This window comes from Astyanax mexicanus, chromosome 10 (assembly GCF_023375975.1).
Source record: "Astyanax mexicanus isolate ESR-SI-001 chromosome 10, AstMex3_surface, whole genome shotgun sequence".
Classification (NCBI taxonomy): domain Eukaryota; kingdom Metazoa; phylum Chordata; class Actinopteri; order Characiformes; family Acestrorhamphidae; genus Astyanax; species Astyanax mexicanus.
Window position 1 is genome coordinate 35,176,146 of NC_064417.1, and position 23,521 is coordinate 35,199,666.

The 23,521-nt window shown below is 34.7% G+C and overlaps 3 protein-coding genes across 8 annotated transcripts in view; 2 read left to right on the forward strand and 1 right to left on the reverse strand.

Moving 5' to 3' along the window:
• Positions 1–6,787, forward strand: part of cacna2d4b (calcium channel, voltage-dependent, alpha 2/delta subunit 4b) — a 40,543-nt gene extending 33,756 nt beyond the window's left edge. For 2 of the 3 annotated variants that reach the window (XM_007252886.4, XM_007252887.4), the window contains 9 exons: positions 134–204; positions 1,252–1,327; positions 1,595–1,647; positions 2,684–2,739; positions 3,066–3,086; positions 3,798–3,915; positions 4,842–4,957; positions 5,839–5,921; positions 6,222–6,787. In XM_007252886.4, coding sequence (XP_007252948.3) covers positions 134–204; positions 1,252–1,327; positions 1,595–1,647; positions 2,684–2,739; positions 3,066–3,086; positions 3,798–3,915; positions 4,842–4,957; positions 5,839–5,921; positions 6,222–6,314 — 687 coding nt within the window. In that variant the 3' untranslated portion in view covers positions 6,315–6,787. The remainder of the gene's footprint in view (positions 1–133; positions 205–1,251; positions 1,328–1,594; positions 1,648–2,683; positions 2,740–3,065; positions 3,087–3,797; positions 3,916–4,841; positions 4,958–5,838; positions 5,922–6,221) is intronic. The other variant, XM_007252888.4, reaches the window with a different exon arrangement.
• A 2,193-nt stretch (positions 6,788–8,980) lies between these two features.
• ahcyl2a (adenosylhomocysteinase like 2a) lies at positions 8,981–23,019 on the forward strand. Of its 4 annotated transcripts, none has more exons than XM_015606780.3 (17): positions 8,982–9,416; positions 11,531–11,645; positions 11,890–12,018; positions 12,116–12,216; positions 12,841–12,943; positions 15,122–15,216; positions 15,514–15,620; positions 15,769–15,885; positions 16,922–16,985; positions 17,075–17,163; positions 17,290–17,360; positions 19,987–20,081; positions 20,274–20,372; positions 21,290–21,358; positions 21,509–21,587; positions 21,671–21,791; positions 22,760–23,019. In XM_015606780.3, exons 1-17 carry the CDS (start codon positions 9,129–9,131, stop codon positions 22,764–22,766), a joined length of 1,749 nt encoding a protein of 582 aa, XP_015462266.3. In that variant the 5' UTR covers positions 8,982–9,128; the 3' UTR covers positions 22,767–23,019. The 4 variants fall into 4 exon arrangements, with proteins under 4 accessions (XP_015462267.3, XP_022539899.2, XP_015462266.3 ...); XM_015606782.3 differs by having other exon boundaries at positions 11,534–11,645; XM_015606781.3 differs by lacking the exon at positions 22,760–23,019 and having other exon boundaries at positions 8,981–9,416; positions 21,671–21,795.
• LOC111195803 (claudin-23-like) lies at positions 12,971–14,154 on the reverse strand. The gene has a single exon (XM_022684181.2). The coding sequence runs from the start codon at positions 14,029–14,031 to the stop codon at positions 13,324–13,326; it is 708 nt and encodes a 235-aa protein (XP_022539902.2). The 5' UTR covers positions 14,032–14,154; the 3' UTR covers positions 12,971–13,323.
• Positions 23,020–23,521: the final 502 nt, after the last annotated feature.

The following is a 23,521-nucleotide window of genomic DNA, read 5'->3' on the forward strand; positions in this document are numbered from 1 at the left end:
TGAAATGAGTAGATGATGATATGATTATAACAACAGCATAATGACCGTTATGTAATCAGGGTAATGAAGAGATGGCGACAGATTAACCATCAGTTATGCATACACACATACTTACATACTCCCTCATTCATAGATTGGGAGGTTCTTTGGGGAAGTTGATGGCTCAGTGATGGCCCAGCTCCTGAAATCAGGCTTGTATAAAAGGTAACTTGTTGTGTTTTTTTTTTTTTTTATATTTCCATTTTTCTTTTATTTTTAATTAAAACACCTGTATTTTCTTCCTCAAATGTTATTTATTTCCTATAATTAGTTTATTACACGTTTGTCATATATTGTTTATCCATCAGAATTAAACAATCAATGACTGTATAGAAATAACCTCTGTTATGATTGGCTGACCCCTTTCTGGACTAACTCTGCAGACTCTCTACAGTAGCAACATTCCTCATTACCCTTGTGAAAAAAATATTATACTTAAATTATTATTATCTGTACTTAAGTTATGTTATGATGGAACCAATAATTTGTACTTAATTATTACTTGTTTGTAATTAAAATGATATACATTTGCACTAAATTGATATTAGTATGTATATTAGTCATATGTTATTTTCGTCACTATTTAGTACAATTTAAGTATATTTGTGTGGGCTGTGCAACTGAACGTTAAAAATATATTAAAAGTGTGATTAAAATATAGATAAATTTAAAATCACATTCATTTTGAGGAGTGAATATAAACTGGTAAAAACAAAAGCAGGATATCTCATTGCTGCAAGAATCAGCTGTTTTATCTAAGATTTTACCTACACTAAACGAACTAAGTAAACTTTTAAAATATTATTTTAATACGTAAAAGTTCATCATCACAGTTTTAATTTGTCAACTCAAAATTAATGTTTTGATAGCAAATTTCACTGAAGTACAGTTTTTTTGCAGGAAATCTATATTGGCTCCTAGGATAGATTTATCATAAAAAGCACAGTTTCATAAAATAATATTAAGCATATATTTTTATTTTTATTTAAGTACATCACCAGGACAAAATTAGCACAGCCAATTTTTTTCTAAATATACTGAAATACAGATTATGCTGGTAAAATATAAGTAGAAAAAGTATACTTTAATTATTCTGCATACAGTTCAAGTACACTATTATTGTACTTAAATATACAACTTTTTCACAAGGGTATTGTCACTGTAAATGGGTGTCTGTAGGCCGAGTGTGCTACATTTTTCTACTCTCTGCAGGGTGACCCTCTACGACTACCAGGCCATGTGCAAGAACAGCCATCATCACTCCAGTGGAGCCCGGCCGCTTCTCAGTGTAAGTGATCCTCAGTACAGATCAGTACTGGTCAGCGTGCTCACGCTTTAGGAAATATTCGTAACAGTAGATTTTTTACTAATGTTTCTGTTATGTTCACACGCTGTGGAATATAACTGGGTCAGCACAGTTAGACTGGAATTAGAGCTGTAAAATGGAAGATGTGTGGGAGCAGAATGGGCCACTAATGCCGTACATGACATGACATTTGTCAAACCATTTCCATTAACAGTTAATATCTTTATGTCTCCACAATTCACTCTGCAGCCTTTCTATGGCCTGATGGCAGCAGTCAAGTGGCTCTTCTCAAACCTCATGCTGTAAGTTCCCTTGTAAAAGAAAAAGTGCATTTAAGTATATATTTTTTAAGTATACTTAACATAAAAAAGTACATACTTTTAATATTAAATTAATACGTACCTAAATACATACTAAATGTACTATTTTGTAACAATTTATGGCAACTTAAGTATATTTCAATTGTAATTAAGCTATATTTAAACACAACATAAAAGCATTAGGTTGTGCTTTTGAGTGCTTATTTATATAACTTCTGCAAACTAGATTTTAATATGTGTTTGAATATCATTTTTAATACACTTGTATTAATTATATTGTAAAAACAAACTACACTAAAGTGCACTTTAAGCAGTATTTAATGCCACTACATATATTTTCTATCAATACAGTATTTAATTTAAAGAATATTGCTTAAAAATGCATTTTATGGAAATACAGAGAAATTATATTTAATGTTTATTGTGTATTTTCAATAATAAATTGAAAATGTACTTTTAGTATTCTTTACCTAATTTCAACATACTTTTAATGCTCTTAGGTATATTTACTCCTCATTTTAGCAGATTTTACTGCCTAAGGCTGCAGCTACAAACAAAATAAGAGACCACTTAAAAATGATACGTTTCTTTGATTTTAACAAATTGAAAATCTCTGGAATGTAATCAAGAGGAAGATGGATAATCAAACGGCATCAAACCAAGCTCAACTGTTTTTTTTTCTGCGCTAGGAGAAAAAACAACTAGCATAAAGTTATTTAAAAGCAGTGTGTAAGACTAATGGAGGCGAACATGCAAAGATGCATGAAAACTGTGATTAAAAACCAGGGTTATTCCACCAAATATTGATTTCTGAACTCTTAAACCTTAATGAATATGAACTTGTTTTCATTGCATTATTTTATCTGTAGTTTATAGAATAAAACAACAATGTTCATTTTACTCAAACATATACCTATAAATAGCAAAATCAGAGAAAATGATTCAAAAACTAAAGTGGTCTCTTAATTTTTTATAGCTGTATTTAAACTTTTCTGATGTGCACCTTTGCTGTTTTTAGGTTTTTGTTGGAGTTCAACATATGCGGATTGTGGCATAATGACTACTTGGCTGATGGTAGGTTAATGCATTGAAGGCATGGAATCATCATATATCCTTATTGTTGTCACATGGGTATAATAAATACTTTTTTCTGAGGACTAATCAGAACACACTTGGACAGAGTTTGAGTGTCTTTTACTTTAGAAACCTTCCCAGACCTTTTAAAACATTACCATTCTGTTGAACTGCCTCCAGTAAAACATTGTGCTGTTTTTGTTACATTGTCTTTATAATTTCATGTCATTTCTTCATGTATCCACCATCACTGCCTTACCACGCCCCTTTCCACTGCTGTCCACCACCATTCCACCATGTCCTGTCTGTCTCTCGCTGTGTCACAGCCAAGTCTACATATCATGCCAGTAAGTATTTAAAAGGTCTTGGTCATTAACTGAAGGGCGTGTGAGCCAGGGGATGTACACGTTTGCACATTTCTCGTTTACAGTTTTAATTTGTCGTCTCTTTCTTTAGTTAAGGACTATTTAAACCATCTGTTGCAATCAAGATCCAAATCCTTGACTTTAACTATGACATTAATTAAATACATTAATGCCTTGTTTAATACCTTAATACCTACACACATGAAGACATTGAAATTGAAACAGATTTTGTACACTGTATGACAAAACATGTCCAGGCACCCTTTAAATTTGTGAATTTGGGTATTATTGCTAGTTCAGGCACCAAACTGCACATACATCTTTAATAGTCTTCTTTGTTGTGCGGGATCTTAGTCACCATGCCCTATGACGAGTGTTATAGAGGGGTATAACGTTCCTCATTAATAGAGCATTGGAATTACATTTTAATCATCAATAAATACAATCAAATACTTAGTGTAGTATATTATTCCACCAGTTCTCAGAGAATCCTTTGAATATATATGGTATATAGAGTTTTTAATGGGATATGGTAATCTTATAAGGAATTTCAGCAGTGAAGAAAAATATATATTTTTTGCATGTATTTTGACAAGTTTTTGCTTTGCGTACATGCACTGTGTATCAGTTCTGTTGCTCCTCAAACATTGTGTTTCTACATCATCTGACTGTGTTCTTGCTTGTGTCTCTCAGCGCACAGACAGAAGAAGGTGGAGTCCATGGTGCCCTGTAACACCGAATACCCTGGATTCATTTACGACAGCACCATAAGGGAAACCAACAGCATCATCAAATGTGGCCGCTGTCAAAAGTGAGTCCATATGGGTTTCTAAACTCTACAAACCAGTAGGGTAAAGTGGGGACACATATTTTCTAATGTTTAACCAGTAAGTGCAAAATGTACTTGTGGTCTTCTTCTGTCATCCACGTAGAAACATTGATTTTTTTTTTTTTACAGAAATCAGACTGATTCATGTGAGAATGTGTCGGCCTTCATTTCTGAATTCTAAACTCGCTGGGTCATATTTATGGATTTATAAGTCAGAAATCTTCTTGTTGGTGGCTATAATATAGCATCAGTTTTTTTAATTCACAGTGAGATCCAGCATGCTAATATATGCCTCCACATGGTGAGGTTAAATTTGAAACACTACCTACAACTGATAATTTTAATATGAGAAATGTTAGATATATCCAGGGAATTTCTATACCATCCCAATATAAACATAAACAATACTAATATTTCAAAAGGTATTTTTTAAATTATTTTTAAGTGATTACTCTTTTTACTGATGTGGCTTAGTTTAGATCTTTAAAAGGTTCTTCATACCACACATCTCTTTTACACACATGGTTCTTTTTGTAATCATCTCTTTGTAAGCACCTTATATTTTCAAGAGTGTAACCTGGGTTGTGTCATTGTTAGCGTGAAGTGCAAGATCTGTGCAGATAATTTGTGTGCAATTAGATATGATATTTAGATACTTTAAAAAATATAAAGCAAAAAACATGTATGACTAGTTGTGTCTTGCTGCCTAATACTGGTTAGTCTGATGGATTGAAAAACGCGGCTATTCATTAGTGCTCCCTATTATTAGTCATATTACACATTATAATTGCTTGCAAAATAACTTTTTTTAAAATCTATTTTTATGCATTATAAGTATATTTACAGCACAATGCTGTGTTTTAGGTAATATGGGTGTGTGTTAAAGTGCTGTCTCTTCTGTGTTGCAGGATGTTTGTGCTTCAGCAGGTTGTGAACAGTAACCTGGTGTTGCTCGTGGTGCAGGCGGACTGTGACTGCTCTCGCCAGTATGCTCCCATCACCCTCACCCCCAGAGAGGTCAAATATATCCTGCACATGCCATCATCGTATGATGATTTGGGATGAAATTGAAAGCGAGGGATGAAAACACAGAGAACTTTAGGTTTAAAGGGAGGACTTTGACTTTGACTTTGGAACAGGGTGGGGGAGGGGTGCGGACACTGCAGACTATTTGACATTATTCCAGTAAGAATTTTAGTTTTCTGAACTAGAAGATGATACATGTGTAGCCACCACTATACAGCTCTGGAAAAAAAGAGTTTTCTTTTTTTTCCCAAATTGAAAACCTCTGGAATATAATCAGGAGGAAAATGGATCATAACAAGCAATCAAAACAAGCTGACCTGTTTGAATTTTTGCACCAGGAGTGGAATAAAGTTATCCAAAAGCAGTGTGTAAGACTGGTGGAGGAGAACATGCCAAGATGCATGAAAACTGTGATTAAAAACCAGGGTTATTCCACCAAATATTGATTTCTGAACTCTTAAAACTTGAAAATGAGCTTGTTTTCTTTGCATTATTTGTGGTCTAAAAGCTCGGCATCTTTTTTGTTGTTGTTATTTCAGTCATTTCTAATTTTCTGCAAATAAATGCTCTAAATGACAATATTTTTATGTGGAATTTGTGAGAAATGTTGTTCATAGTTTATAAAATAAAACAATAATGTTCATTTTACTCAAAAATATACCTATAAATAGTAGAATCAGAGAAACTGATTCAGAAACTGAAGTGGTCTCTTCATTTTTTTCAGAGCTGTAACTCTAATAATTTCTCCTCATTACTTAGTTTTGTTCTTTTTCGTCTTAATTAGACATAAACTAAGAGTGCACAAGATCTCACTTTTGCTTTAGTTTGAGATGGTGCAAGTACTCATTTGAGCAAGTATTGGCCTTAACTTCTTTGAACATAATGCCACAGTGAAATGCAACAGGATGAAATCACAGAAGATCCGAAGACGCCCAGAGTCCTGTCACGCTTACCATCCTCATGTAAGCTTTGTTTAGTTGTTGAAGCTTATATTTCTTAACAGCATTTAATGAACCAGTTAGTTATTTATTGAATTTTATTACACTTAATTATATTAAAATTTTCCCAAGGCAAATTCTAGAGAGTTCTAGATAGAAACACAACAGTAGTGCCTTTACACAAATAGTAATATACATTTTTATGTATTCGAGCTGATCCTGTGTGCATATAACTTAAAGGCATCTTTAGCACTGAAGTTATTTGTCAGTAAATTGTTTTTTCATTCTTAAAAAATGTCAAACTTTCTGTTTTTTCAATGACAGGAAAATGCAAAGGACTGTGGAGGAGCGTGTGAGATATCAATATCAGTGGCTCTCTTCTTCTTATCCCTGGTCACATCACTGGCCCTTCGCTGATGAGAAAAGACATATATCCCTCTGCCGTGACTGCAAGGATCCAAAATGACTTAGGCCAGATCTTCAGTGTCCTTGAGACAGTCGGCAGCTGTTGAAGAGGAAGAATCAGTGGTGAACAGGACTTCTCAACCTGTAGCATTAGGAATTCATCTGAAAATGGGCTACACTGTATTTGTATTCTGGTTTTACTCTTCTGAGCCAAATATGTTTCTTTTGCAGCAGGAAGGTGTTGAAGACATGAACTGGTAAATGTGCTTTGGATGTATTTATGGGTGATTACAGCAGCATGAAAGCCTACCAGCTATTCCACCATGTATTATGGTGCCCTCTGCTGCACTTGGGGTGACACTGCAGACTATTTGACATCAACCCAGTACCAATTTGCATTTGCTGAACTAGCGCTAGGCCTGGAAATGTAGTGCTGGTATCATGCAGACAGGTTAAAATATCAGTTCAGATTTTTTTTTATAAAAATGTTATCTATGAAAAAAAGCAGTGTTTTGCTTTAATAGTGTTTATATGACTCACATGATATGAAGGCTGGTAAATGTCGTTCTAGTCCACCTTTTATTTTTTGTTCATCATGCCATAGTTTCTAAAATAATTCCATAAACCTACACATTGACACTGTCATATAAAAACCTCTAAATGTCAGCTGTTTTCACGTAATGTGACGTGATATGGCTTAATATGAATCTGGCCGTTATTCTTTACATTGTGCCAAAATTATTTAGAAATTTACCTAATTAAAGTTTTTTTTTTCCTGACAGTGACAATATGCTAAGACTCATAAAGAGAAAACTGGGTTATGCCTTTATTTTAAATTTAGAATGTATTGAACATTGGCCATTGAGCTTAAAAAAGATACCATGAACCAGTTTATGTGAAATTCAGGTTTATAAACACAGCCTAACATCTCACAGCTCACAAACCAAAACAATGAAATGAAAAAAAAAAAGATGCAGTTGTCCTATTGATAGATATATAGCTTGAAAGAGGAATTATGAGGGGACATTGCGGGGGCTCTGGAATGTGTCTTTATTTGAGAAATAAAAAGGTGCTGGATAATTACTGTGTCTTACATGTACTGTGTTTTTAAATAGATTTGCTATATCAAAAATACTGACATAAATATGACCATAATGAAGCAGCATTGCTTCTAAAAGGCATGAGGCCAAAAGTGAACAATAATTAATACTGTCAAACAAGCTGTGACCGTGTTATTCATTTACATCAGCAATAACACATGAGAGTGAGTGATCTACAATCAGAAAGAGACTGCACATGTTTGGTTATTAATTGGAGCACAATTGTGCACAGATAAAACTAAAAAAGAAAAAAAACTAATGGCAAGACTAAGAGAGTTTGAATAATCCAGGTTTAGTTCTGCATCAAATAAAGAATTTCTATGAAGTTCTGTGGATTCTAAAGTTATTTTATGTCAAACTTACAAGTGTTATTAGACTAAACATTTAACAGCTGGATATTCACTAGCTTTGAGGACTTGTAAAAGAGACAATCTTTGTGTAGCCAACAACAGCAGAGAGTTTTCTGTAAGCAGAACTGAGATGTTACAGGTTGAGTTACTGGTTACTGGTTTTTCCACTCTTTTTTCTGATGTTCTGTTTATACCAACTACAAATTCTTAAGTGAGTGTTCACGTTTAGTATTGCATGATATCATCATTATTCTCCTCTGAATGTGACCTAATGACCTCACACAACTGAGTAGTGTGCATTAGATGTGTGTGTATGAACGTTACAATAGATCCACTGTTGTACTGCACATCAGATCAGTGTGAATTTTGTCACATACTGTACATATAGTCTGTGTGTAAGGCCTAATAAATAGTCATTATTGCATAGCAATTTGTTACATACACTATACTGCCAAAAGTATCCACTTTATTGCATTGTGTTTTGTAATGTGAGGCTTGAAGTGAGCTGCTCGGCCATGGAAACCCATTCGAAGAAACTCTCTACAATCTACTGTTCTTGAGCTGATCTGAAGGCCAAAGATGGTCTGTTGAAGTTAGAAGGTCTGTTGTGATTCTGCAGAAACTAACTGACCTCTGTGCTGACCCCACTCTGTTATTTTACATGGTCTATTACTTCATGGCTGAGTTGCCTTTGATCCCAGTCACTTCAATTTAATTATAATATTACTGACAGTTGGCTGTGGAATATTTAGTAGTGAGTAAATTTCACGACTGGACTCCTATCACAGTACCATGCAGGAGTTCACTGAGTTTTCACAGCTTTTTTTTAATCAGTCTGCATCTCTATGTACTTAGAAGTGATTGGAACCTGAGAGTAATTATTTGGGTTATTATGGGTGAGTGAATACTTTTGGCAATATAGTGTATGTTTAATCTCTCACCATTTTATGCTTAATATGAATTTCTACTATCTTTTCCACATCTATTTTTATTTATTTTAGGTCCATATAAAGAACCATTTAACCAGCAAAAGAAACAATGCAGAACCTTTTTGGGGATGTAGATAATCTATAAATGACACCCTTTCTGGTAAATCAAAACACATGCTTTTTAGGAAAAACATCTTCACAAATTCCATCCTGAAGTTTACTATTCCACTCCATAGTCTGATAAGGGCAGAGAGATTGCCCTCCTCGTTTCGTGAAGTCTCACAGTTACCCTCATGTTTACCCTACCTTTATCCTGGCCTGTGTTTTTACACACATTCGTCATGAAGGTAATGTTTATGCACCTCCAAGACTAGCCCAGTGTGCAGACAAGCACTGCCAGTATCTGTTCAGCAGCAGCAGCAGCAGCATCCCAGAGCATTTACAGCCATGACCGACAATGAAGCAGACGACAGCATTAAGAACACCTCACAGCTCGGACCTCCAGACCCAACAACTGCAGCCGGTAACGGATCTAAAGGCGAGAATGTCGGTATAGAGCCATCGAGCAATGACAAATCGGCGACTGGAGCTTCAGCTTCTGTATCTGCTGTTACCTCTCAGCTGCTGAGAATGCTGGCGGCTGCAGAGGCCCGCAGGTCTGCCTATCTCCACAGTGCTGAAGAAGCATCCGCAGCCAGAGATGGAGAGGTCAGGGAGGCCCCCAGGACAGAGAGAGTGAGTTTGTTAACGCTTTTTTTAAGTTTACATGTAAACACTGTCCTATATGACTGATTTTTTATACATTAAAGGACAATGTAACTATTTTTTAAAATATTAAAAGCATTGCTTTTACAGTTCTCAACAAATACTGTAACAGCTTACCAACAAACCGTCATGGGGATAAAAAAAAGCTGGTAAAAAAAAATAAATAAATAATAATAATAAAAAAAAGCTGGTTTTAGGATGCTGATTAGTAAATACCAGTGGGGGTTCACCATTGTAAATGACTTTGGCCTTATTCTGGTTCTGAAAAACAGTCTGTAAAAGTCCTTAAAATAGGGGCCTAAAGAAGCCCCCTAGTCCCCTAGTTTAAAAAAAAAGCCTTAACTTTTTGGCATGCAAATGTTTGCTTTTTCTGTTTTTAACGTAAATCCAATGTACTCAAATCTATTTCAAACTAAAAGCTTCTCTGTTACATATACTTCTATTGTTTCTACCACATGTTTAACTTATTTTAATATACTGAAAAAGCAAAGTATTTTAGCCTGCAGATTTACACATATGCATATTTCTTCCACTTCTTAAAGATGGATTTAACCGAACTCTGGGGGGTGTTTGGTGACTGAAAATGATTATGTCATTGTGTATTTGTAGCCAGAAATACTAATTAACCAGTGATTGAACCTTAAGGCCAGGTGCCCTAATACTATATAGTCAGTTAAGACACATTTACTGCACTCAGCTGTTCTCCGTTTTACTAATTGTGAAACTACTAGCAGCAACTGCCTGGGGCTCTGTTAAACTAGCTTAGTCAAATAGAGTAAATAATTATTTAATGACTAACTTCATATTTTTTATACTTATTTAACATAGTCATATTCGACATTACTTTGAGATTTTTTACTTATATTGGTCATTATTTCATTTCTAAAAGCAATAAAATATGAAAACATCAAAGGGGTGAATACATTTGTATATTATTTGCCATGTGTCCTTTGTTTGGTAATCTGACACAAAATACAAGTGTTAAAAAACACTGCAAACATTGAAAACGGATGTAGAATTATTAAATAACCTGGTCTGAACTCGTATCTTGTATCATGTGAAGTTTAAACATTGTCCCCCTTCACACATTACAGAGTGTGACCTTTCCACTATGTAAAGGTTTTAACTGGCTCTACTGAACCTGCTTTGACTACTTTACATCCATTCATGCAGAGGAACATTCCCATCAGGCACTGCTGAGGAACTTTTACATTTTAAAATTCATTTTTAAACTTTTGATTGAGCTTTTTTTGTGTAATTAAACTGAAAATCATGAAAAAAATCTTCAGTTTGGTCAACCTCACAAAGAACAGGGAAGCCAAGGGTGCTGTAACATCTCTACATATAATATCTCCTTTCTGAAGAGCCTTCTTTGTATTTTAAATAATTGTCAATTTTGAATAGTATGAAATGTCTTTTACTCTTTTATTCTCCTATTCTTTGCTGTTTGAGCCAATGTTTGGCAGGCTATGAATGCACTAGAGACAGAAAAAGGCTTTGACTGTGATTACTAAGGCATTGTTCAAGTGTACAGTTTCACTGTCAACCAAATATTCTCAGTCAAAACAGGATCGTATTTCCTGTAGTACTGGGTTACTTACTGCATGAAGATGCAACCAACACTGATGTGTTAATTACTGAGGATGTAATGTATTTAAATTTTTAAGAAACTAATCTAAAGTCATTGCACTTTGCTCTGTTAATTATTTAATTTTTAATATTAGCAACATCTACTGCACTGCTCCATTTACAGATATATCTTTACCTCGTATAGTTTTTTATACAAAGTTTTTTATAGCCTTATCTATCTATCTATCTATCTATCTATCTATCTATCTATCTATCTATCTATCTATCTATCTATCTATCTATCTATCTATCTATCTATCTATCTATCTATCTATCTATCTATCTATCTATCTATCTATCTATGTGTTATACATTTTTAATTCAGCTGTGAGCCTGAGATGCTACTGTCCAGTTCTCTTTTGTAACCTCTACACAAAACCAGACAAAGTACATTCTCAGATTTCACAACACTATGTTCTAGCACTGTGTTCCTCATTATTGTTTTTTTTCTCCAGCAGCAAATCGAGGTCCCACAGCCACCACACGAGTTTAAAGACAGGCTCACTAAAACAGGCCATCGCTCTCTGTCCTGCTCTCTCTCTCGCTCTTCTACTGACAATCTCAGCTCAGGTACCAAACCCCAGCAAAATACACCTCAAAGACATTTAAATTCATATACTGATAATAAAACGGCTTTTATTAAGCCCAATAAAAGGGGTCTTTATAGCACAATAAATGATATAGTATTATAATAATGTTATAATAATGATTAATGATATTAAGTAGGAAACAATTCAATTCAAAACCATGTATACTGATAAAAGGTTTTAAAGTTTAACCTCCCTAAACCTCTGCCAACTTATTTGCACCCAAGAAAGCACAGACGAGGAGATTTCTCCTCAAAACAAGGAGCAGAAGAACTCTAAAGGAAGCAATGACTTCTGCATTAGGAGCATTCGTCAGGCTGCTTTTGGACGCAGAGAGATAGAAATGGCAGAACAAGGTACAGTCTGAGTCTCCCCTTATTTTCTAACAATATATGCTTTTTTATGATAGAAGCTGATGTGTAATGCTGATTTCTTGTTTTTTCTTCGGTGAAGAGATGCCAGCCCTGGTGATGCTGAGAAAAGCGACCCAGGGAGAGAAGCCATTAGCTGGTGCTAAGATAGTGGGCTGTACCCACATCACTGCACACACGGCTGTGAGTGTGTCTGCATGTTTTTAAAAGTAGTTATTTCTTAAAAAGTATGTAAAGATGTAGTATGTGGAATTATCTGTCTGAATAGATAAAAGTTCACTTATTCTATTCCTTTAGTAAGTCACATGACTACTATTTTATTAATTCACAATGGAGAGCTCGGGAGTTCTGGAGAATTGTGAACAAATTCAGGGGAGATTCTAGGATCAGAGTTTTAGGAACCATGAGTCTCAGTCTCAGTCCCAGTCCTATTTAAAAAGAGTAACCATGAGGGATGAGTTGGTAATATCAGAAGAAATAGAATAATTTAGATTCAAATTAGTCTTTTTTTGCAGATAAGAAAGAAAGATAAGAACTATTGGAGGCACATTTTTACATACTTTTTCTCAAGCATTCCTTCCACCGCTGCTTTCTCCATTATCTGGTCTAATTTAAATAGCTAAAAGCAGGAATTTAATCAAAACTCCAAATTTTCCAGGTTACTGCATTTTGTGTTACTGAAAAATCCAAATCACCATCAACGACATCAGTATATATTAGTGCTGTTCTATGTATGATTATTATAATGTGTTCTATGTATGATTATTATAATTATTATAATGTATTATTATAATTGGTGTACCCCAGGTGCTGATAGAGACTCTGTCGTTGCTGGGTGCTCAGTGTAGATGGACAGCTTGTAACATCTACTCTATCCAGAATGAAGTGGCTGCAGCTCTTGCAGAAGGAGGTAAATATGAATCTCACTGTGCAGACATCAACAGATACAGTTTATTGATTCCCAAGAATAAAAACCCAAGGTGTTTAAGAACTGACATCAAGCCACGCCACATTTTAGGTTATAATAAGCCTATTTTTGTTAAAGAGATGAAGTGTGAAAAATGTGAAGAACCTTCCGTTTACTCTGCTTTCTGTAAACCTTTAAAAGGTTCTTCACACGTCACCAAAGATGATTCTTCTACGACATCACTCAAAGAATAATTTACAACAGTCTTCAGTATACCATTCCCCTCACAGAAATTCTATACTTTTACGATAAAGAAATAATAATTAAATCTATTATTAAAAGACGAGAATCCATTTACAAACAGAATTATTAATAATGATTGATCAATGAAAGATAATTAATAAATCTCTCTCTTTTTGCAAAACATTGTCAACATCCCTCTGGGAATGTCTAACATATGGAATTCTGCCCTCTCTGGATATCCTCCTGCAGTTGGGTTTATATATGGACTCTGGAGTAGTATCTTCACCATTATCTCCTTGCCAACAATAGCTTTGGCAGAATCCAACAAATACGATAAATCCACTCAGGACTTCCATAAAACCCCCAATGCATCCCAGGACTATGCAGTGTCCCAGACGAATGCTTGCACCTGGAGATGGAATATCATTCAGTAAGTAAGCGTACCATGCAGCGGGGACAATGGCAGCAGCTCCTGAACATGAAATGATGAATCCTCCAAGACCAGCCACCAGCCATCTCAGTCTTTTCATCCAGATGTGGGCTCCAATAACCACAACAAGGCCCACTATGCTGGCACCCAGTGATACCACCATCATCCACTGGGCAGTTATAATGATCTGGCTGTTGAAATAGTTTTGGTTCTGTTGGCTGCAAAGCATATCCTTCTGTCCATTTTTCATGATGTTCCAGCAAATGTCCCATATCCCCTGTTGTAGCACCACATCAGGTTGCTCTCCAGTGACGTTATGGAGAGTGCGCCAGTTGGGCGAGATTGTACTGGCCAGGTTCAAGATCCATCCGCTAAGTGCTAAAACCACTGAGTGCATCATCATCCCTGAAGGTCGCATAGTGGATATTGTGGTGATCACAAACTGTAAAAGCAGCTTTGAGGAGCTTTCACTTCCAAACTGAAGCAGTGACTCTGAGTGAAACTGAGAATGTGCTCTCTTCACACTGCAGTGGAAACTACCACACCTGTTCAAACAATATCAATACCTTTATCATCCAGTTTCTGCAGTGTTACATTACAAGGCTTTAAAACTCAAAAGAAGGCTGAAGGGATGGTGTTTGATTTCAGAATAGTAAAAAGCAGCCCTTCTGGTTTTTAAAACAATGAAAGAAAGCTGTATTCAGTGTAGAGTTTAACTGAGAGCGGCACTCACAGGAAGTTTTAGGAACACTTTCACAGTCCTCTAGTTGATGTTTAATTCAGTGATATGGATAGGGTAAATATTTACTCTTTCAGAAATTAGTGTGGGGTGAAGTACCATGAAGTATTTTGTCTTTTTGTGTTATTTTTGTGGCCTTTATGTAATCAGAAATGCTTCACAGCACTCTACAGAGCATTGTTAATACTACTACTACTACTACTACTACTACTACTACTACTACTACTACATTACATATAGCAAATGCTTTTATCCAAAGTGACTTACAAATAATGATGTACATTTAGCAATAGAGGACATATAAGTTCAAGGCAAAAACATTTTAGCAGGGCCTAAAGGAGGCCAAAGGGAAATAGTGTGATAGAGAATGAAGGATAATATAATGATAGAAGTAATTAGTTTTGTTAAATGTGTTAGGAGAGCAGGAGCTTTTTGAAGAGCTCTGTCTTCAGGAGTTTCTTAAAGATAGCAAGGGATGCTCCTGCTCTGGTAGTGGAAGGTAGTTTGTTCTAGCATTGGGGAACTGTATATGTTCTATGTACTACTACTACTATTATTACTAAATAAACTGCACGTCATGCAAAAGTTCTCCACCTATTAAAGGGTCCTCCTAAAACCATATCCCCAAGCCAAATACAATTTTAAAAATAGGTATTTTTATGTGTACTGTGATTGACAAGCCAAATAAACACCCTACAAAGACAGACAGACAGACAGACAGACAGACAGACACATAAGGGATTTTTTTTTCTCCTTATTTGTTTGACAGGAGTTCCAGTGTTTGCATGGAAAGGAGAGTCAGAGGAAGATTACTTCTGGTGTATAGATAAATGTGTTAATGCAGAAGGCTGGGAGCCAAACCTGGTAAAGTTAAAATATTTCAAAAAAGCTTTTTTACTTTAACAAATGCTTCAAAAAGTTTCCAGTGTTAAATTTGTTAATACTTATATTAAAAAAGTGACAATATAAAAATACCTTCCTGGATGATTGCACATTGGGCATTATTATTATTAAATTAGCAATGCTTTAATGCTACATGATTATAGAATCTATGAGAGTAATAAACAATGTGTGTATGCTGAAGAACAGAAATAATCTGTACTCTTATCTGCTCAGATATATTTAGCCTGCAGTGACCATCTGTGTTTGCATCATTGCCAGATTCTTGATGATGGAGGAGATCTGACACACTGGATCTATAGGAAATACCCTCAGCTGTTTGAGAATATTAAAGGCATTGTTGAGGAAAGTGTTTCTGGAGTTCACAGGTACCAATAGACCAATAGACCAATAATAATTCATTCTTTTTTACTCTAGTATTATAAAAAATAGTTGCTCCTTCAACACACTTACATGTTCAATATTCTCAACGTTGTTTTACTTTGTTTGTTTCGTGTTTGTATTTTTTTAAATTAGGTTATACCAGCTGTATAAAGCTGGTAAGCTCTGTAGTCCAGCAATAAATGTGAATGAGTCAGTGATAAAACAGAAGTTTGACAATTTTTACTGCTGTAAGGAGTCTGTCCTGGACGGGTAAGAGTTCAGCATTATTTATTTTATCTTGAGAAGCACGTGATTGTACATTTCTAATTTTCTGATCTCTTATAAATCTCTTAATTATTTAGTATTGCTAGCATAGCAACATCTGATTGTATAACATGTTTACTTATAATTAGCTATATTTATTTACAGTTGAACACTTTTATAATATAAGCAATAATGTCATTATATTGTTACTGCTAAGAAATTATATTTAGCTATAAGTTAGAAATATGTATATGTTCATTGATACTGTATAATATTGTATGCAATAAGGTATGTACAGTATAGTACTGTAGTATACAGAATAGTGTTTTTTTTTTTTACTTGTACTTATACTTGTACTTTTATAATGGTAATATTGCTCTGAAAATAGGAATTGCAGTCAGACTATTTTTTTTAATTATTGTCATTTTAAGTACATTTTATGCCAATGAGAAATGTACTTTTTTGGATTTATTTAGATTATTCCAAAAGTGGAAAATGGATAATATCCTGAATTCAGTGAATAAAACATTTAAAAAAATGCTATTTTTACCAGACATACAGTATACATGTTCATTCAAGATAGTTGGTTCTCCTTATTAAGACAACTGGAGATATTAAGTTGGAATTCAACAAATATTATATGTTATGTCCAGATATTGTACAATAAGTTGATAAAGCATAATTACTGTATAGTGTTGTATATAAACAGTATCTTTTTGTAAAGAACAAACAGTCAAATATTAAACTGTATATTTGTATGTATTGTAGCAGTAAACAGCACCATACTGTTAAAACTGCTTTCAGTGAATTAATATAAATGTATAGATAGTTTTTATATTGTTAAGAAAAATAACAGTAATAACTAAATACTTCTAAGGGTTAAAAAAAGTTTGTGGAATCAGATTTTTAAAGCAGATAGAAACAAAAAAAAATCACTCAGTTTCAAATTCACTTGTTATTGAAGTTTTGTTCTCTGTAAACTATACACACGATACACACAGCTTTAGCTTTAATTATTATTTTTCCTTTATATATTTTTCAGGCTGAAAAGAACCACTGATGTAACTCTGAGTGGGAAGCAGGTGGTTGTTTGTGGTTATGGAGAGGTAAAATTGTCTCTGAATAAAGTGTATTATTACAGTATCCTTTCTTCTTCGTTGTCTCGTGTATTTGTCTTATATGTATGTTTGTGTAGGTGGGGAAAGGCTGCTGTGCTGCACTAAAAGGGTTGGGAGCAATTGTGTATGTGACAGAAATTGACCCTATTTGTGCTCTACAGGCCTGGTAAATATACATGATACTTGCTATTTGTAATTATAGAAAATTGTTATTGTAGAAAATATAGCGTTGTGCTGCTTTACTGTAGAGTGTATGATATACTCACACTAATATTTATTCGGCTTATCTTAGCATGGAAGGGTTGCAACTTGCCAGACTGAATGATGTCATAAAGATGGTAGACATTGTCATCACCTGCACAGGTATATTTGACCTTATTTTAATTAAATATATCATTAACTGTATGTACCGTATATTTAATAGTCTATATGCTATATATAGTCTCCTATATGAGAAAATAGTGAAAAAAGAGATACAAATATCCAGCTTTTCTTTTCTGATATTTGTAAATCAATATGTGTTACACAATCCAGAACACCATTTGTTGGTACTCACTCATTCTTCAACTGAGCTAAAATACTGGCACATATGCCTAACAAATGTATTTCTTGCTGGTTTGGTGTGCCCTGTTAGATTTCTCATGTTCATTTAAGAGATGATATTAAATAAATACTTTTGGTTTTCTATTAATTTAAAGTTTATGGCAATTCCTCCAATATGTAAATTAGCTTTTTGTACAATTTTTATTTTTAGGATTATGTACAAACTGTTTTTGCTGTTTTAAAAATTAAAGCAACAATATGTGAGAATTGTAATTTACTGGACTAATATTGTATTTTACAAAAATATGACTTGCAGTGTTACACAGTTCTCAGCTGTTGTCCTGCTTACTTCACCAAAGAACAATTGTGCAGTTAGCAGCATGCTGAGCCCAGATTAGCAACAACATATATTCTATTCTCTCTCTAGTCTTTTAAGCATCCCTATCAATTTGAAGCTATTGCTAAGATAAATATTCTACATAGAGCCATATTCTAGTGATCTATAGGAAATCTGTCAACCACCCAGCATGATTTAGGGTGTTCTGGCTAAAGTTTAGATACAAAAAAATACACCTTGCGCAGCTTGAAATGTGCAAAAACACCCTAATGGGTACAGAGGCGGTCTTTGCATAGAGGCATTGCTAGGCAACTGCCTTGGGCCCCTCCCACTGTAGGGGCCCCATACTTAGCTGCAAACTTTCCATAGGCCTACAGCTGGTAATTGGGGCCCTTTGGACAGTAATTTACATATAGTGCTTTCATAAATGGTGATTCTTGTATGTTTAAAATGGAAACAAAGACAACACAATAAATTACAAAGAAATACAGATTTCGTCCACACCCCCTCTCTTTCGAATTAAAATGGAATATTCCATCCATGCCATGTGGTCATGCCGGTGAACCGCGAACGCGCTGCTTGTGAAAGACGGAATTAAGGTGAAATTAAGTGTACAAGTGGGATGTGAGCGAAAAAAGAAGGAAGAGGCTAAACTAAAAACAGATGCTCTTCCAAAACTGATAAGCTTTTTTAGTGTGTCAGCACCACCGGACCCGAATGTTTTGGTGGAGGAGGAGGACGAGGAGGTGCCATATCGTCATTTATGACCCACGCCCAATTTTTTGTTTTTCCAGAAACATGCACTGACCTTCTTTGGGTCTCCTTCACTTAAAACTTTAGCAGGGATTGTGTGGAAAAATATCAAATCATGTATATAACTTAAATTAAGTCAGGGATGAAAATTAAAATACCCTACTGCTATAAATATGCCTAATTGGCATATTATATTATTTATTATTATTCTATTATTATTAAGATATTATTATTTATATCTAGGTAACAGCTTGTCTTCGTTTTTTCTACATGTCTATATTAATTTTAAACATTTCATGTTATTCAGGCAAATAGAAAAAGCATGCTCGTTGTGCGTCGGGAAACTTGCTCATTGTCAACCAGTGTTGGGCACGTTACTTTGAAAAAGTAATCAGTTATATTTACTAGTTACTAACGGAGTTACCCCACTATAAATGTAACTAGTAAAAGTAATTGACTTACTTTAAATTATGTAAATTCTATTATTTTTATTAGAAAAATAACAAACGAAAATAAACCCAAAATGTTGACAAAAATATAATCTAACGAATTTCAAAACATAGAAACGAAAAATGTTAAAATGGTATTGATATAACATAATATAATATAACAGCTGCATCAAAAAGTTTAGCGTCAGTCACAAGGAAAGCGCGCGGCATTGCATTTAAAAAAAATAAATAAATAAGGTCCTATCAAGTGAAGTAAAATATATGGTAGTAAAAAATATTAAATTCACATATTTATTGATATTTAATCAAGAGAAATCAGGCAAAATGCGCCGCGCTGCACCGCTGCACGCTCTCTCTCTCTCTCTTTCTTATGCAGCGCGGAGCTGAATTCAGCGCTAGGCTAGAAATAATTTGAAAACTCATTTTAGTTAAATAAATTAAGATGAGTGAGGACCTGTAAAGTTAATCAAATATTGTCAAATATAAAGTATAGGTTGAAGTTTTGGGGAGCTGTTTCAATTATTTGAAACTGAAACTAACTGAAAGTGATATTATTCTGCGCACTATTAGATAGCTTTTGATTGTGTTTTAAATGAGTTTTTATTTTATATTAATTATTTTTTATTCATTTTAAATATTTTTTTTTATTGATGGGCCCCCAAGCTAAATTCGCCTTGAGCCCCCAAATTGCTAAGTCCGCCACTGAATGGGTATAGATATATTTGTAAGAATCTTTGCTATTAAAATGATGCAGCCACAATGTGTGAAAATAGTCTGTTGACTGGGGGTAAGATAACAATGAGCATCACAACATGTTTTGTGTGAGAAGCTGTGAAAAGAGGGAAAATCAATCAGAGCCATTACACAAATACTAGCAATACTTGTAAATTTGTGTTTTTGCTTCTAGGAGATAAAAATGTAGTCACACGGGAACTCCTGGAGAGCATGAAGAGCGGCTGCATTGTGTGCAATATGGGACACTCCAATACAGAGATTGATGTGGTAAGATCAAAACCCAGAAATGGGCTCCACGCTCCTTGATATGTCCGTGTTCATTAAAGGGATTCAGCTCTATTGTCACTGTATGGTCTTTTATATTAATGATGCATGTAGTTGTGGATACTGTGGAACTGGCTGGGGATCATCTCTGTGCTCTGAGATGCTTAATCCTCTCAATCAATCCTATGTTTTCAGGCCAGTCTCTTGACACCAGATCTGACGTGGCGGCGTATAAGAAAGCGTGTGGATCATATTGTCTGGCCAGATGGCAAACAAATAGTACTGCTAGCAAAGGTGAGAAAACACTATCTGTGATTTAAAGCAATTTAATTAAAATAAAAATAGATTCGTAAATTATTTAACCTGTGTTAATAATTTCTTTTAAACTATAGCATACTGTTAAACTAAGAATAATCACAATTGTTATTAATAATAATAAATAAATGCCAATTATTTATGACTTTCATGTCATTTCATGATCTCATTAAAAAGGCAAATAGACTATTGCTTTGGTAATTGTTTACAGTAAGCACTGATACCACACAACATATCAAATGCTAATTGCAACATGCAACATTATATTTACAAATACCTGCAAATATTGGTGTGTACAGTACCAGTCAAAAGGTTGGACACACCTTCCTTATTTAGCATTTAGGTGGCTCTTTTCTGGGGGACTGCTAACTTGCGGTTTCTGAGGCTGGTAATTCTGATTAACTTATACTGAGTAACAGGGGAGCGGTCCTGATGAGAGCCAGTTTCATCATACTGTTTTAATGGTCTTTGCGACTCCACTTGAGGATACTTTTAAAGTTCTTACAATTTTTCAGATTCACTGAAATCTCTTCAGACCTTCATTTCTTAAAGTTTTTTTTCTTTACTACTCTTAGTTGATTAGTTCTTGCCATAAGATGGATTAGAACATAACTCAAATAGAGCTATTCACTGTATACCAACTCTACCTCTTCATAACTTTACAACTGATGCTTTTAAACACATTAAGAGGCAAGAAATTCAAGTAATGAACTCTTGATAAGTTCAGCACAGCTGTTAACTGAAAGCCATTCCAGGTGACTCTACCTCATAAAGCTGATAGTATAGTTTGGATGACTTAGTGTTAATATTAATCTACAATGCACTAAATTTATGTCCAAATTTGTACTTTTAACTGGTAGTTTATGATGACTGTATTGTTCTATTTTATTCCGAAGGGTCGCCTCCTGAATCTGAGCTGCTCTACTGTGCCTGTTTATGTGTTGTGCATCACAGCTACAACCCAGGTGTGTGTGCAGGTTGTTTATTATAACAGATTTTCTTCCTTACATAATGTGCAGAGCCATTAATCTACTGATAAAACACATCTCACTGACATACACGACTCACAAGGCTGTAAACACTCAGTGTATTTATGAGCTTTGCTGTCTCTTTAGGCTTTGGCACTGATTGAGCTGTTTAATGCCCCTGAGGGCCGCTACAAACAAGACATTTATATGTTTCCCAAGAAAATGGGTAAGGCTTACAGCATAGTCATTATTCACCCTTGTATTTTTACAGTGATAACAAGATGTCAGTGATGTATTTTGTGCTGTCAGATGAGTATGTAGCGGTGCTGCACCTCCAGAGCTATGACGCACATCTAACTGAGCTCACCGACGAGCAGGCCAAGTACATGGGCGTCAACAAGAGTGGGCCATTCAAACCAAGCTATTACAGGTGAACATCATTATACACATGACTGACTGGGGTATCACAAGTTTCTTCTTGTCACATGATATAAATTAAGTTATAATTAAGATAATTGTGAGGATACTTTTTTTTCCTTATGTCTTCATGGGTTATTAAACATTTTTTCTTAAAAGCTGCTTAAAATATTTAAGGTCTCTTTTAATGCAGATTGTTTTTAACCAATCAGTCTTGGTGTAATAAGACTGTCATAGGTATCTAATTACCATTTTTAATATGTGAAGAGGATAATAATTTAACTAGTTCCCAACTCCTGTCTGACTACATGTAAACACATATAAAATACATACAAAATAAATAATAGGTTTGCCAACTTGAAATGTTGTGAAATGTTGACAGTTAATCTGACTGGAATACTGTAGCTGAGTATTTGAGCTTAAATTATTCTTATCCATTTACTCATACACAGTGCCTTTGCAAAGTATTCACCTTCTTTTATTGCTTTTATAAATGTCTTACAAACCTGTAATGACAAGTTTAAAGCTCAAGGAGCCAAGATGGGACAGACTGCGGCCTTCCCCAGTAAAATCTTAATGGTAAAATGAAAAGAAAACTAAAAGAAACTAAACTTTACCCAAAGACACATGGGAGACTCCAATATCAACTGGAAGAAGTGTCTTTGTTGGGAGGGAAAGATTGCTTTTTGGCAATCAGACTAGACAATGTGTTTGTCAGACTTCAACCAGAGCACATCGAGTAAAACACACCATTCTCACCATAAGGCATGGTGGCGGCAGCATCGATTTAACTCCTTTAGAGTGGTCTTTGGTGTCTTGTTAGCATTCCTCACTAGTCTCTGTTTGGGATGATCACAGTTGCTCTAGACAGATTTACTCATTTACTTCTATATTCCATCATGTAATTCCAACACTGTAAATCACTTATTACACTGTTTTTCATATTTTCTTATCAATGGTTTACTTTTTTTTTGTTTGCAGATATTAAGTTGATGACAACCCACTCATGGACATAATAATAATACCTGAACCTGGTTCTAGACTCTACTGGTCTCCATCTTTATTTTTGGTCTGTTTGTGGTTGAGTGCAACCTTTAGCCTATGAAAATAAACTGCAAGTAATCTTCCTAGCTAGTTACGCAATTACGCAAAATACCACATTAAATATACAGTCTGTATATCTGACAACAGATTTAAAAAATATTTTGTAAAGAAATAATACAATACATTTCAATAATCAATTGATAATTGCATTTATTATGAGTGTTCATCCTTTGTAAATGGATAAAACAGCATTCATTTGCTCTATAATGTGCATAACTAAAAGTACCCATATCCAAAAAACAAACTTTCTACTGGCAATATATATCCTTTGAGAATATAAAGAATATATATAAATATATTAAAGGTTTCCAATACTCTGGATTCCATTAAAACACAATGATTAAAGGCAACACATCCAGTGTATTGTGACATAGATGTGCTCTCTCTCTCTCTCTCGCTCTCTCTCTCTTTCCCATACAAATCCCACTTGTACCCACCCTCCAGTAACTGCATTACTACTCCAGTACTGTAGGTGGTAGCATTTAGCCATCCAGCTACAGGTGTCAGCCATATTCTGAAAACTCTCAACTGCCTGCTCATGTTGGCCCTGCAATGCTGTCTGAAATCTCCTCACACATCATCAGCCAAACGGGCTGGATCGATGCCTTAGTAGTGACCTTTATCATCCTTACAGCAACC